The 16,012-nt window shown below is 38.7% G+C and overlaps 1 protein-coding gene across 2 annotated transcripts; it reads right to left on the minus strand.

The window, feature by feature from the left end:
- Positions 1–1,424: 1,424 nt before the first annotated feature.
- On the minus strand, positions 1,425–11,604 carry LOC109627383 (uncharacterized). Of its 2 annotated transcripts, none has more exons than XM_020083887.2 (6): positions 11,295–11,604; positions 5,246–5,671; positions 4,150–4,290; positions 3,489–3,539; positions 2,691–2,753; positions 1,425–2,600 (listed from the first exon to the last, which is right to left on the minus strand). In XM_020083887.2, exons 1-6 carry the CDS (start codon positions 11,344–11,346, stop codon positions 2,530–2,532), a joined length of 804 nt encoding a protein of 267 aa, XP_019939446.1. In that variant the 5' UTR covers positions 11,347–11,604; the 3' UTR covers positions 1,425–2,529. The 2 variants fall into 2 exon arrangements, with proteins under 2 accessions (XP_019939446.1, XP_069387015.1); XM_069530914.1 differs by having other exon boundaries at positions 5,246–5,674; positions 11,295–11,575.
- Positions 11,605–16,012: the final 4,408 nt, after the last annotated feature.

Raw genomic sequence — 16,012 nt, forward strand, 5'->3', positions numbered from 1 at the left:
CCAGGCAGGATGAGACAAAATACACCCACTCATACACAGATGGACACTCCCTCCCTCACCTCCTCACTCAATTGCTCACTCGCTCACTCATTCCCTCACGGAGAGAGAAACAGAGAGAGAGATGTGCTGTAGGCGACAAACAGGTACAGAGAGGACAAGAGACCAGGATGAAATACAGATACAGCAAACACCCGTGTGTGTGTGTGTGTGTGTGTGTGTGTGTGTGTGTGTGTGTGTGTGTGTGTGTGTGTGTGTGTGTGTGTGTGTTTCACAGTTCTGGTGCCAAAACACAGACAACATGTGTCTTCCTAAAGGAGAACTGTGCCACTCAGAACACAATGACCTAAAAAAATACAGGCAGCATCCCAATATGGATCACCACTGCCTTTTTAGATTTTAATACAATTGCGGGTCATCCAGGTTTTTATGTCTGTATAACATGCTTGGAGTTAAATTAGCTGCTGAGCTTTTTCTTGTTTAAAAGATAGATAGGTATAACTGGATAATGTTGTAATGGAAGTAGATATAAGGTAAATGAAATTGGGCTGAGCACAGAACTCTGAGGAACCCCGTCATTAACTCTCTTCCAGCTACACCTCCTGTTAACTTGTGTATATCATTACATGTAGGGAATCTGTCTGTAGTGTGACTACTGTCTGGAAGTCAACAGTGGCAGTATCTCCTAAATATAGTCCCACGATCACTATCCACTACAGCTTGTAAGGTGGAATGTTTTCTCAAACATGAGCTTTGTTCATGTGGGGAGACACAGTGCATAGTGCACCATGAATCTCTGTGGGTTCATCAGTTTTTGTTGATGCCACAAATGACAAATCCGCAGTTATCCTTATTTAGGTTGAGCCAAATAATAAGCAGCCACTACATGAGTGTTCATTTGAATCTGTACACGTACATGTGGGCAGTGGCCACCGGGATTGACAGACATGTGGCTAAACAAACAAGACTGTTTACTGTTAGTCTCACTTCCACTTTTACAGAGTTACAGAAACAGCTTTCTCTTTAAACCCTGACAGCGAAAGTTAAGATGTTGCATGATGACAGAACAGAACAAATTAACCTCAGTCCCAACACGCAGGAGATGAGAAGAAAAAGTGGAAGGAAGAAAAGAACAGAAGCAGACAGGAGAAATGATGAGAAACAAATAAAAAGAATGAGGGTTTGAAAAACATGTGAAGATGGCAAGTAAGTGAAGGAGGAGAAAAGGAGAGAGGGGTAAAGATATTCAGGGTATGACAGAAATAACACAAACAGGAAGTTTGTGTCAACGGCAGAGGAAACCACATCTCTGCTCTCAGTAACCACCTTCGTCTCTCTCTTCCTCCTCCTCCTCCTCCTCTCTGTCTGTCTGCCTTCCCCAAAATGTTCCATTCACCTACTTCAAACACAAGAAATAGGGTCAAACACAACTTATATTACTTTACTGAAAGTATAAAAAGTTTATAGTATTAATTACAAAAATCACAGACAACAAAAGAAACAGTAACACTGATTCCATTATGTTCAGTATCTCAGTTTGTGTCCTTTTAGTCTTTTTTTATGAATGTTTTTCTGAATTACATCTAATCTTGCGCTGTTACTACTATAACACTTTATCCAATGCAGAGTCGAGCTCAGCACAAAACTGGAAGCAGTGGGAAGCTGCTCGAGAAAAATCCATCCACTCAAAAACGTTCTTAGTTCCAGCTCCCCGGAGCAGCTGTGTGCAGTCACTTTGTTCAGCAGCTGCATAATGAGTCTCAGGGGTGAAGCCAAATACAGTACAGTCGAAGTAACTGGTGACCGCTTCTTCAAACTAATAAAAACGAAACAAAAAAAAACATAAAATGCCTCCATGCTGCTCCTCTGTGGTGTCCTCCAAGTGTCTGTAAGCCCCGACATTCAAATACGACTTGAAACTAGTACATTTACACAAGTTTTTAGCCTAAATGTCCACTGATATCCTCCTCTGGAGCTGCGCTCATGCGTGGACAGACACTTGGATGACACCACAGGAGTACACGTCTGAAGAAGATGTTGCGACTGACTTTAATTGTATTGGATTTGGCTGCAACCCTATTTACTCCAAAAGTGATTTTTTGGCTCAAACACTTCACCCACCTCTCCATAGGCATAGTGGTGAGTGGATAATGAGTGAATTTTCATTTTTGGGTGCAGTATCCCTTAAACTGCTGTGTATGAGCAAAGTGTACATTGATGGCAATTAACTGTTTCCCAAAATATTCTGAAGTCAACATCAGTCAACATGAAAAACCTCGATCTGGTGTCATTTCTCACACTCACAGGTAGAAGAACACTGCTTACTTGAGTTTACATACTTTAGATTGATGGTGGTACAAGAAGAGATATATATATATAAAAGAATTGTATGAAAGATCAATTTTACACATTCTTAGAAAATGTCTTGGCAACTAACTCCTCAACAAACAGAGCTGATGTTCCTGCACAGCGATAAATACTGATGATGATGGTAATGATGATGAGGAGGAGGAGGATTGAGGAAGATGCAGTTCAGTAGTTGTAGTCACTGTTCCTGTTGGATGAAGGTTCTCTGCTGTCGCTCACTGTCAGTCGGTCCAGAGCTGATTTTAAAAACACAGAAAGAGCAGCAGATTTATTATATGACTCTGTGTGTGTGTGTGTGTGTGTGTGTGTGTGTGTGCGTGTATTACCAGGGAAGGACAGTCTATTCTCTCCATCATCGTTTTTACAAGTTTTCCCTCGCTGGTAAGACACTGCAACAGAGACATACAACAAACGTTAGTTACAAATAATTCAAATGATACATCTGCTGTTTTTCTCTCTTTTTTAAATTTTGCTGACAAACTCCATGTGCAGGACCAAACCAACACTGTATTAGTCCATATCGCAATACTGTGTGACTTTCTGTTCTGTCCCTGCCTCTCATTACTCGTTCCTATCACAATGGAAAAGATGAGTCCATGTGGTGCTGTAGTGAGTGTTTGGGACAGCAGCACAGTGCGTGTGTTTGTGGTGATGAAGACACAGGTTGGCTCACTGATTCTACTACGATAGAGAGCAGTGGCTAAAGTTTACTTTATATCAAGGAATGGAGAATAAGGTCTAAATTTGACACATTTGACTGACTGACAAGGCTACAGGCTCAGGCTACAACCTGGTTTTGGTTGTATAACATATAACTTCCTTATCAGACTTTGATTTACAAAGTGGTACAGTGTTGCAGTGGTTAGCACTGTCCCCTCACAGCTAGAAGGTTCCCAGTTTGAATCCCATTCTGGCCTGTGTGTAGTTAGCATGTTCCCCTTGTTCGATTCTGAATATCATTGGATCGATCAATTAGGGCTTTAACAAGGTGTGACACCCACTGTCCTTAACCCTCAACAAGAGTAAGCAAGATGGATGGATGATTCACCCAAGATACATTGCAGAATAAAAGAGTGTGTGTGTGTGTGTGTGTGTGTGTGTGTGTGAGAGAGAGAGAGACTCACCACTGTGACTCTGTGTAGGTCCGACCCAGCGATTCTGCCTCCTGTCTGACACTGAAAACAAACAACACAGTGGCCATTGAACATGCAAGTGAACTCAGAGGTTATACTTCGTACCTGAAAGTTGCAGACAGTAGTACCGTACTCTAGGGGAGGGTCTGTTCTGGTGAAACATGGTGAGGCATGCATACATTTTGCACCGTAGTGACTTGTAAATATGAGTGACAACAACAAGTTGCAAAGACTAACATGGCGTCTATAGTAACACTTGTAAATTACAGGAAGGTATGTTTCCGTTTACAGACGTATACACCGTGAGGGATGGATGGTGAAAACACAGGTCACATGCTTTCAATGCTTTGTAATTGATAGTATCCATACAGAGTCACCTCACCCTGGAGTCACTCTGTGATAACGTGCAACATTCTTAAGGACCATGTTCACCATGAATGAATTATTCTGTTCTATTCCACTACTGGTGGAATCCTTTGATTTTCAGTCTTTCTTGGGCATAATCTTTAATCTGACAAGTCTTAATCTAAAAATATGAGTTCTCAGCTCAATAAGTACGGATTGCATACAAAGATGTGTGCAGATGCACGTATATGCAGTGTGTGTGTGTGTGTGTGTGTGTGTGTGTGTGTGTGTGTGTGTGTGTACTCACATCTCTTCTGCAGTGCTTGGACAGTGGGTCTGGTGAAGCGGATCAGTAAAAGGACCAGCAGCACACAGCACAGCAAAGCTGTCGCCACTCTGTAGGACTGCAGCTGCCCCTTAACATCTGGTTTGTCCTCAGCTGGATACACTAGTGCATGCACACACACACACACACACACACACACACAGTAGTGTAACTAAACAGGTCATGCACACACAGGCTTTGTTGCTTGACTGTGCTGTCTGTCATCAGTTGTTATCAGGGCTGCTTTGAGATGAGGATGGAAGCCATGAAAACATGATGAAACTGTCCAATGTATTTTAAATTATTGGAGAATCGTGTGAAGTATAAAACCCAAACTTGGTGTAAAGGAAGTTTAAGCCTGTTTCCTCAAACTTCTCAGTTTGTAACAGAAAGCAAATATTATAAAATAAGCTGGAGAGCCCCATTAATACAGGCCTCATCTCTGTAGGTCAGATTAGAGCCACTGAAAAGCCATGAAATCTCATAAACATGAAAAATTTGTATTTAGATAATAAAATAGATTCACAACTTCTTGAGCTACAAAACCTTGTGTTAAACCTATTATAGATATAATCTTTCTATATTTCCCTCTTTATTCCCTCCCTTTTTTTCACTTTCAATCTGACAATATACAGTTTAAAAATCAGAAAGAAAGGCAAATGAAGAGGCTGTGAGACGTGTGTGTGTTAAGATTGTTGGTAATTTGTATCTTATAGCAGTGTAGCTGTAAGAATTGATGCAGGCTGCAGTAGTACTTGGCTCAGTAAAGCTACTAACTGAGCTTAGGCACAACAGACAGCATCACTGTACATGATCATTCTCAGTGCTGCTATGTGTTGTGTTGTGCTGTAGAAATAGAAGGTGAGCTGAGATACCATGTAGATACCATGGGACCTGTGTGTGTGAGTGTGTGTGTGTGTGTGTGTGTGTGTGTGTGTGTGTGTGTGTGTGTGTGTGTTCGTTATGCACAGTGATTGCACAGAGCCTTACTCTTGTAACTGCATGATTACAATCAGAATTTTTACAGAGGGGAAAACACACACTTGCACAGAGAAACACACACACACAGTGGACTAACCTTTGCAATTGATAGTCAGTGTCTCACAGCTTGTCATCAACTGTACTCCACGCACTGAGATGTTATAACCCTCCATAACATCTCCGCCTTTCACCAATTGCAGTTTGTCTGTGCAACCTTTCTTGTTCTCACACACTGTTGTCAAAAGTTCCCTGACGGTTGCTTCACTGTCATGACAGACACGATGGGAGGTGGAACGAGTGGAAGGAGTGGAAAGAGTGGAGGGAGTGAAGAGATTGTGGAGGAACAGGTGTCCGGCACATTTATTTGTCCAATTCACAGTGAGGAAACCGAGGAAAGGTGTAACTCTGCTGGGGTTGCTGGGGGCAGCAGTGGTCGATGGAGCAGCTGGACTGGACTGGTTGACTTCGTCACTGAAGTTCCCTCTGGGGAGGGAAGTGGAGTCTGGCTCATGTTCCGTGGCTTCTGCTTCGTGAGACAGACATCAGTTAGTTTGAAGGAGACGGACACAAACGCACTGGTTCAAAACAAGCAGTAACGTTCTGGGACACATTGATGTAAAAGATCCAGTGGATGTTCAAACCTGCTCAGTTCACTGGTTGACAACTAATGATGCAAGTGTAGCTGCTGATATTCAAGCTCTTTATACTGAACAACCTGGTGCAGAACACAGCAGCGGACTACATCCAGCTCTTTTCACATCACCCCACCTCTACAGTGGCTGCCTGTTTTATTCCGAAGACATTTTACAGTTTGACTTATGACCTATGAGGCTTTTTAGCAGTTTCCCATGAACCAATTTGAAAACCAAGGGTGAGCGTGCCTTTTCAGTTTCGGCCCTCGTCTCTAGAGCAGCCTCCTGCTCAGTGTGAGTTCTGCAGACTCCACTGCAACAGTTCAATTCCTCCTGAAGACTCGCTTCTACAAGACGGCCAACACTTAACAATGTCTGCTCTCTATTATTACATATTACTATCAATACATTTTACTACTTCATGGTGTTTTTATTTAATTGCATTTATTTGATTTTATGGTTTGGACTCATTTTTATATCATTTATAGAAATTCAGGAAATGAATTATGAGATAATGTTTTATACCTGCAGGAGTAGACTATCCTTATTAGCAATATTTGATCGTATCTGTATCTTGTTTAATTTAATTTAATTTAATTTAATTTAATTTAATTTAATTTAATTTAATTTAATTTAATTTAATCAGTCAGTGCTGTTGGATATTTTAGTTTTTAAAATCTGTATTTCCTAAGGGGGGTTTCATGGATCCGATTTTAATTTCTTCTTTTTGCTTTTAATTATTAATATTATTATAATGATTATTATTATTATTATTTTGAGAACAGGGCCGTTTTCAAAGCAAAAGCCCTTATTAATATTTGTGATGGGTGTTGGTTTTATTTAGTTTCAGTTCAGTTTATTCTCTTTATCCTTAGCTTAAAGAATTGTATATTAAATGTGTGAGCTCTCTCACGATAACATAAAAATGATCCAATATTCATACAGTCTTCAGACAAAAATAAAGAAATAAAACAGAACACAAAACAGTAAGTCTTCGCTGCACAGTTCGACACGGTGGACGCTGACAATTGACGATTCATGTGTCCGAATGGCATCAGAACTCATTCAATCAAATAAATACCTTTGACAGGTGGAATGAGAATCATGTCAGCACCCACCCACTGCTTTAATGTCAAATAATTAAATGTCAATATGTGTTTTGTTCCTGCTGCTGCCTCTCTTGTATGGGATAAGAAGAGAAAAACACATTCAGTATACTTGAACTGAACCAAGCCATAATGTAACAGTACAATCCAGGTCTTCTTGACGACCAGCGGAGTATTCATATGTTTTATACATTGATTCATAGTTCAACTTATATGATCTGGAACACTGTTCATGTGTTCACTTGTGTTCATGATCATTTCTCGCTCATAACAAACTTTTTATTAAACACTTCTCAGCTAGAACACTCAGAGCTCTGTCACTTTTTCAAACATCACGTTCTGATCCTCTTAACACCACAAACCGCTTTCTATTCAGCGCCGCTGTGTTGGGTTGGCGGAACAAGTTTCAGCAGCGTTGATTTCAAAGTCTTTGCATACAGATGTGAAACTATTTGCATGGCCAGATACAACTGTGGGCAAATATGGAAATGTTTTCATTTGGGTGAAGCAAGGTCTTATTAGTTATGTTAAAAAGTCCATTAAAAACAGAACGTTTGCTTTTACTGCCTCTGAGGAGGTTGTGTTTTCATTGTCTGTCTGTTTGACTTAATTACTCTGCTCACAAGCTGGATTTTTATCTCAATGCACCGAATGTGTTGCTGCAGTTTCTTTTGATTAAAAAAAACAAATACTGAATGAGAGGCTAAAATGTAAAACTATACGGATGTACAAACCAGACCTGTTGTCTGTAATCCAGTGTAACCTTATGTAACCTACAGGTAATGACTCTTTAAATATGTCAAGACTATTCTGTCCGTTTTCTATCTGTTCTTTTAAACCAATTTGACATAAGCAATTCAAGTTCAGTTTTGAGTTGAAGAGACGTTAGTTGCACATATCTATAATTTCATTTTACTGTTCAAAGCAGGAAAGGTGCTCCCAACTAAGGTGAGCAGAGAAGCGCCAAGGTACTTTACACCCGTTCAGCAAAACTGTGAAGGTTCATCAGCATTATCAGCAAAATATACCAAAACTAAGAAGAATAAAATGTGCAGCAGAATGTGCACTATAACACTGTATAAAGTAATATTGGTTTGTATTGTTTGAACAATATAACACTTTATACACAAATATATAAATATGAAGACACTGGACTTTATTGTCCGACCGGCACAATAGGGCAAATGCTGTTTTTATACGATTCTCCACTTTATTGTGTGTTTGTGCCTGTTTGTTTTCCTGGCACCAGAAAATGATTTTAGTTTGGTGTCGATGTGGGACGAGCACAGCCGAGCCTCTGTTCATGCTGATGCAGTTCTGGTTCAAGTGCTCATGTTGATTCTGTGTTTCACTTACGTTAAAACCTGTTCTCATCTCCATAACTTCAATATTTCCCCCTCAGTCAAATATTTTCTTCCTGGAAAAATGTCAGTGTGATCTTTAACCCTGTGACCTGGAGCTCTGCCAAAACTCAACATCGCTGTTCTACATGATGAGTGAGGCGCCCAAGACAATTCGTGGAAAGTCAGATCCCTTGTCACGTTGCTCGCACAGCAGCAGAAATGACACTGGACCAATCACACAACATCAAACCGCTATGTTGGATAAATACTTGATCTGAGACTCTGACATATCTAAGATTGTAACATTGCTTTCTAATCACATTCAGAAAGCTCCCTGTCCACTGCTGTAGAGGTTGATTTCCATCAGCTGCTTCAGACATTTTCTGGCCTGGATTCTATCTCTCACTGTCTCATCAGCCATTTGAAGTGAAAAATACAGAAGCGGTAGTCAGGCCTGTTGCCTTACACAAAGATTGAAATACTTTTATAGTGTAATATAATGAATCACTCTTCCCATCTCATCCCAGCTCATGTTAATAACACTACATTAGTGGGCTCTTTGTTTTAACAATGAATACGACATCGGAGGTGGGTTTGACTCTAATAACAGATCCAGACTCAGAGACGGAGGATTGTTGATCTGTGGAAACTTAACACCTACAAGCACGTTTGTGTTACAAAGGTGTCAAACCGAAGTGTGTGCTAGAATGAACTGGAGTGGTCTGTGCACACCTCACTGTGTCTAACAATAGAAATCAGACCTGTGCAGAATGGAGGTCATGCAGCTTTTTCATGGCAGCGCTGGAGATGCCTGGACTTTATCTTTAGCTGTTTTATTTTAAAATTAAGGTGTGATTTCAGTTTACATCCTGCACAGGTTGGTTTCACCTGTGACATATTTCTCTTACCTGCCTTGTGTCTTCACGTCTGTTTTTGATAAGTTCCTGATTGAGCGACACGACCTGGAGCTTTCGGTGGCAGCCCTGACAAGAGCTGCTCGAATTCTTTAAATGTTGAGGAAAGGAGTTTTAATGATCCCTATCTTATCTCCTCTAGAATAGACTATAAACATAAATTCTGTACGTAGAGAGCGCGTCGGCTGCTGCACCGTTCCTCAATGTTACTGCCATATTAGACAAGACTGGCCCGTAAACAGATACAAGACAACAGCGGAGCTGTATATGATGTTATAATGTTTTCAGTGAGTTATTAAATCTACAAGAAATCTGATTTGTGATAACCGCAGGGAGAGTGAGGAGTGTGTATAATGTCATAAAGAAATGCAAAAGCTAGTGGCTCTGTTTCCTGTGAAGCACGTTGAAAGGCCTCTGTATGATAATTAGCTCAATACATTTGCCTTGCCCTGCCTTGCCTTATGTATTTCATTACTGTGAGAGAAAACACATGTGGCCGACACCAGACAACTACAGATAAAAATGATTATTAAAAAAGAAAGCGCTTTACTGATTTGCAGAGCGGAAATTCAGTTTCCAGCCGCAGAAGTTGACTAATTTTCATGTCGTGTTGCTAAAAATAGAACTTTATTTTATTATTTATTTTAATTAATATTTCAAAATAAATATATTATTTCCCATACTTCTAATTATATTGCATGCTATATAAATAGTATATAATAGCAATATAGTAAAGAGTCAGACGTAGTAAAATAATATACAATGTAGTTTAGGAGTATTACTTATTATACTATTATTATTATTCTTAACCAGTGAATACAATAATATGTAGAGTAGTATTAGTAAAATATGATATAATGTTACTAGGATATAATATAATATAATATTAGATTAATAATATCAAATAGCATGTAGTATATAGGTTTCCACTTAATAAAAGCAGTATAAATTATATATAATACAAGAAAACTTTATAAGCAGTGGATGAAATATAAAATAATGAGAATACAAATAATTATACAGAATAATAATAATAAAATACCATAGGTTTTATTATTTTTACGTTTTGGGCCACTATGCTCTGCTCAGTCTTCAGTGGTTCGTCTGTTTTGTTCCTGGATGACTCCACAAGCCACGTTAAGTCACTTGACAGTAAACTCTCCTCTACACACTTAATTTATCATTACATTTTAGTTCATGTAAAAATATGTTTGTAATATTTGTTTTTATGTCATTTGCATCATTCATGCATACAAAATAATGTGGAGGTCACCATTAGCATATATGAGCTAATATTAGGATTTTAGTTTGGAAGCCAACCGTCTCTGATTAGTTTAGGGAACTCAGTGATGTAATAATAAAGAAATGAGGGAACGTACTGATTATTATTATTTTACAGTTCCAGTGAGTAGTTACTGTTCTGTGTTTCAGAGTCAACAACCAAACCTCACGAGGATTGACCTTATTAACAACTGATTCAGTATTGTAGTGTCTGTCAGTCACTTTACCATCATCTGCTTTCAACCTGATGTCAGATTCATTGAGGAATGACTTATTGATGACCTGATCAACCATCATGTCCTTCCTGAATCTCTCCTCCCTCGTAACAAGTGTGAAGTCTGCTGTTCATTCTGGTAGCATGGAGACTAGAGTGCAGGCCCTGTCTGAGGTGACATACGTCCAACTCCACAGAGACACAACATCAGGACGACATGGAGTCTCATCATGATTGTACACTTACTGAGAATCAGTTTAAAGAAAGATAAAGATCTAGAAAGGATACGAACAACCGGATAGTGATGCCATGATAAACTTACACCAGCCTACACTAACTTTTAAAGCCAAAGCTAGCAGCAGCAGCGAGGAGACATTTTGACTTTCCCACAACATGGGTCTAAAACAGCAAGTTGTTGATGTAAAAATCACACAAGGTTTTCCAACCCTGGTTTATATATCTGTTGTGCATCAAATGCATCAAGATACGTTTTCTGCATATTTGAATGAGTCTTTTATCTTAGCGACGCTTCTCTCAGTTCCGTTCAGGCCTGGGAATGTCCCAGTATCTCAGTGGGTTAAGGTTAACACTGTTCCAAACCAGCTGCCTGGTTCTTCTTCAATATTCAGTCTGTGCCAAAGATGACGTGCACTTACCAGCAGTAATGAGCAAAAGAGCCGAGATGGTCACAGCCGTCTTGAAATCCATAACAGTGCCAACAAACAACAAGTGGAAGGAGACAGACTGAGAGTTGGACAACACGAGGAGAGGTGACACAAGTCAGATCAGAGACACTGACAACAGAAAAAGTGATTAGAGAGGAAACAGAGTGGAGGTGTAACCCCCCCCCTCTCTCTCTCTCTCTCCCTCCTTGCAGTGAATCACTTCATCCACCTTCTGCTGCTGCTGCCGCCGCCGCTGCTGCTTGTGCAAAAGTGCAGATTTCCTCCCTTCAAAGCAAGAGACAGAGCGAGGAGGGGGAAGCAAGAAATGATGATGAGAAGGGAGGAAGGAGGAAGAGGTGAAGGGCAGAGTAATGTGATTCTAGGCTAATTTGACTTTTTCAACATGTTTGTGAGTCATGAAGCTCTGCTCTGTAGTAGTTTATTGAACTGAGGCGTGAAATGCAACATTATTAACAGGACTAGAAAAACGTTCCTTTACTTACTGATTACATGTTAAGATACTTTGATAATGTTCTTTTTTTCACTTTGCATACCTTTCACAAATTCAGCCACTGACCTCCATACCCTACAGTAAATGTCAGTAGAGCTAAGTATTGATTATTGACCCGGGCTCCTTTATTTTGTCTTGAGCTTAAGCTGGTTCACGACAGTGGTGTTGAGCAAAATGTCTCGTTGACAATTATGTCGATTGTGTTTGCCGCACTGATCAGTATAAATGAATTCTAATTTCTTCAAGTGGTTTGTAAAATGACTGATGTCAACACTCCTTCTGTCCCACAATGCACTTCTGCACTGATTCCTGTGGACTATGAGGAAGCCGTTGAGGAGGCCATTAGTTGCAATCTTTGAGAGGAGTCTGAGTTCTCTCATGATTTCATACACAATATCTTTTAGATAGTATTATATGCAGTACCTGCTCTGCGACGTATCTGTTACCAGTGCATGTGCAGTACACCGTCACCACAGAGGGACCGCTGTCTCCAGCTTTGTATCGTATTATGCGAACACATCGATACTGCTGACAGGGCCATATCACCTGTTCTCTCTTTTGCGTGTGTATGATACTATTAACAAACCCGTCTCTGTGCTCTGCCTTATAGCTGTTTTCTGTTTCCTCACCATCATAACATACAACCATATATGCACTTTTAGCGACGTAGCTGTGTCCACTCACATCGCCTCTTTTCGTCACCTCCTCCCCCCGACTCTAGATTATCTACCGGATGTTGTTGTAGTTTTTTTTTCCATCTGATCTTCCTCGCATAAACCCTTATCAGACTACTGTGGATAAATTCTTGATCCTGATCCTTGTATGAACTAATCTTCCTGCTTTTGAATCTCTCCTCAGCTCAAGGTTTCATACTGTTAAAAGGGAGTTTTTCTTTTTATCTTTTTCTTATACACAGGATTCTGTGTGTGCTTCATGCCACATTTTGATGAAACAGATATGGGGGTAGATGATCTGCGTGGGCTGCAACAAGAGTTCTTTCTCGTGAGTGCTACACATCTGTGGGTTTTTTAGTAAATATTTGGTTTGATATATAAGTGGGTCACAGACTATCTACAGACATTTAGTGATTATTATAATCCATAGCATTTAAAAGTTTACTATATATATATATATATATATATATATATATATATATACACAGAGAGAGAGAGATTAGTAAAACTAATTATACTGTTAATCACAAAAGATTTGGAATATGAATTATCCAATTATTTATTATTATAATTCTAGTAGTACATTCCCGCTATGTATACATCTGCATAACCACATACACACACACACACACACACACACACACACACACACAGAATAATTTAAGTTTTTATAGGTTTGTATGTTAAATTGTTGTGTATCAGTGACTGTAATGCGGTGAGTTATTAAAAACTACAAAAAAAATATAAAGCTCCTGTGTGCAGCTGTGTTTGTGTACTATACTCGACTCCTCTTCTTCATGATGACCTACAGAGTCACATTTTACAATACGTGAATGAAAATATCTGATTGTGTCACATACTGTGTGTGTGTGTGTGTGTGTGTGTGTGTGTGTGTGTGTGTGTGTGTGTGATTTTGCATTTCGGGACTTTTACCATCATAATCTTTGCAGATGGGAGAAGTTCTTTTTGTGAGAAATGTTTCTTTCTCACAGCCACTGACGTGTTGTGTGGAAACCTTGAGTTAAACATCATCTTCTCCTTCAGTCACAGGTGAAATATTCTCTCCCTGACTCATCTCAGCTTTGACTTCACTCTGCCTATTCACCTCCGTCACTCTCGTTTTCTCTCATCCTCCGCTCGTGGTTCACGGGGCCGTAGAAACGACAAAAGCCCCACAAATGTTCACCTCCTCCACTTTCTGCTCCTTTCTGCTCTGCATCTTTTTTCATCAGCAGTGACACATGTCATCCGGCTCTTCACAGGAGTCAGAAGAATTTGAATTGTCACGACCTGAGAAAACGATGGGTGTGGATTGGAGTTTGAATTTCCCTCGACAGGGATGACCTTCACTTCACACGCTTACTGTCTGCTCATATGTCCACAAGACCTAAATGTTAATATTACACAACACAGACAACACTTTGAAATGTTTTTTGTGTCAAACACTTGGAGAGATGTTCAAAATCACCGAAATCAGCACATGGAGAACCTAGGATGTTTTTAACAAGGAGACTAAACGTTCAGAGATTCAAGAGCAGCGCATATATGACTGTACTGTAAAAACATACGTTCTTTGGATTAAATAACAATTACAGATGGCTAGACCTTGGAAACTTAAATTATTAGCATTCAAATTTAATATGACTATATGAATAAATCAGGTTCAAAAAGTCCTGAGTCCTGATAACTCAGAATCTGTGATTCATTACAAAGAGAGACATTTGTGTAGTGTTATTTCGATGGCAGTGGTTTGGTTTTGTTTTGTACTTTGTAAAATCTCATGAGTTATATTCTTTTATCATTAGAGTAATTTTACAGAAGTAAATATTCTGTGATAACATAAAATAATGTTTCCCAAATTGGGATGAGTTAACGGAAATCAACATTTTAAGTTAAATCCATTTGAGCCCAAACTTGAGACATTAGGTTTGGAGCTTTTTGGTTTCAAGGTTTGAGTTTTCTAAAGTTAAATTGTTTTTACAGTGTGTGAAGTGGCAAGAAAAAAAACTACTTCTAGTTGTACATCTGACAAACAATTCGGAGGCTACCTTCTCTCTGATTCTTTGATTAAAGTTTTTACAGCTCAGTCTTGCCTGTGTCATCATGAGGAACGATATGTCCTGTTGATGAGTTGCTGGTAAATTATTCATGAAGAACTGCCTCAGCAGGGCGTATAGATGTTGAAGTTATTCCAGTAGATAGTCTTGTATTTAAAATCAGGTCCACTGTCTCTGTCCCGTTTGATATCTTATTTTAAAAAGTGTCAAATAGAATTCTTCACCCATCCAGCAAAAAGCTCCTCCTGCAGTTTTACTCATCTTATTTCTTAACTGTTCATAGCTCATGAAATGATACATATTCTGTATGAAGCTATGAGTTCAAATACTTATATTAAAGAAAAATAATCATAAATACAGTAACAACTTTGATTTCTTCTTTCTTGTAATTTCAGATGCCAAAAGTGGTTCTGGTATCTGCATGTTGATTATTCACTGGCTCTCTTTACTGTTCTAAACGGAATCACCAGGTTTTGGATAATTTCAAGATGTGACCTTGAAAGTGAAGAAGTTGTGACAGACATTTTATATATATATATATATATATATATATATACAGGGTTAGGTGTTAGAGTTATTTATATATATATATTCATATATACCCCTGATATAAAAATAATTATGCCTAAAACAGTGACTTTATGTATTTCAATTACATATTTAATTTCCATGTAGCTTTTTGACATAAATTCAATGTGAAGAGTCACTTTTATTGTAGAGTTTTCTATCATGTCAAGTGTTTGTGTCAATAAATGAAATAACTTGAGAATGATTTAATTAAATAATGTAAATAAATATATACATTAAACGCACAATTTATTCAATGAAATCACTCTCAAGTTATTTCATTTATTGACACTAAATCAGTATTATAGAAAACACTTTATCAATGTGACCATTTACAATGAATTTATGGAATAAAGTTCCAAACATCATATTCCTATTCAATTGAATTGTGATGAGGACAAAGTAAATAAGATCAGATTTGACTTGAGTCAATCTCCTAATGTGACCTCTGGTCACTACAGACTGGTTCAGCTGACTCTGGTTTAGGTGTTGATCATTGAGCAGGTGTTGACTTTCTCTTTCCCTGAGCATGGCAGACGTGTCACTGCAGCATGTGTCATCTCGGTCTGGTGGCTGCAGTTTGAGAAGCGGAGCTCACAGTTAAACCATTTATAAATGATTGAAGTGACTTTCTGGGTAACAGTCATTTGATTAAAAACAGACCTAATCTGATGAACACTAACACAACTTATTTCACAAACCAAATCAAAATAAATAGAAGCATCCTTGTATTATAAAATATTTTCTAATATCTCTTGAATTTGTAATTTTTATAGTTTGCATAATATAAATCTGTAGTCATGTACAAACTGGTGGAAAGTTATTGCTTTAATTCTAAGTTTGTGGTCTGAATAACATAAGAAAGTCATTCAGTACGTAAAAAAAATGAAGACTCAGAGC

This window comes from Paralichthys olivaceus, chromosome 8 (assembly GCF_024713975.1).
Source record: "Paralichthys olivaceus isolate ysfri-2021 chromosome 8, ASM2471397v2, whole genome shotgun sequence".
Classification (NCBI taxonomy): Eukaryota; Metazoa; Chordata; class Actinopteri; order Pleuronectiformes; family Paralichthyidae; genus Paralichthys; species Paralichthys olivaceus.

Bases quoted from the DNA above. Each gene is read 5' to 3' on its own strand.
- LOC109627383 (XM_069530914.1), bottom strand. From the start codon at position 11,346: ATGGATTTCAAGACGGCTGTGACCATCTCGGCTCTTTTGCTCATTACT. The intron at 2,754-3,488 runs GTGAGTCTCTCT...TCTCTGTTGCAG, and splicing joins ACCTACACAGAGTCACAGTG to TGTCTTACCAGCGAGGGAAA. The intron at 2,601-2,690 runs GTAATACACGCA...TTTTAAAATCAG, and splicing joins GAATAGACTGTCCTTCCCTG to CTCTGGACCGACTGACAGTG.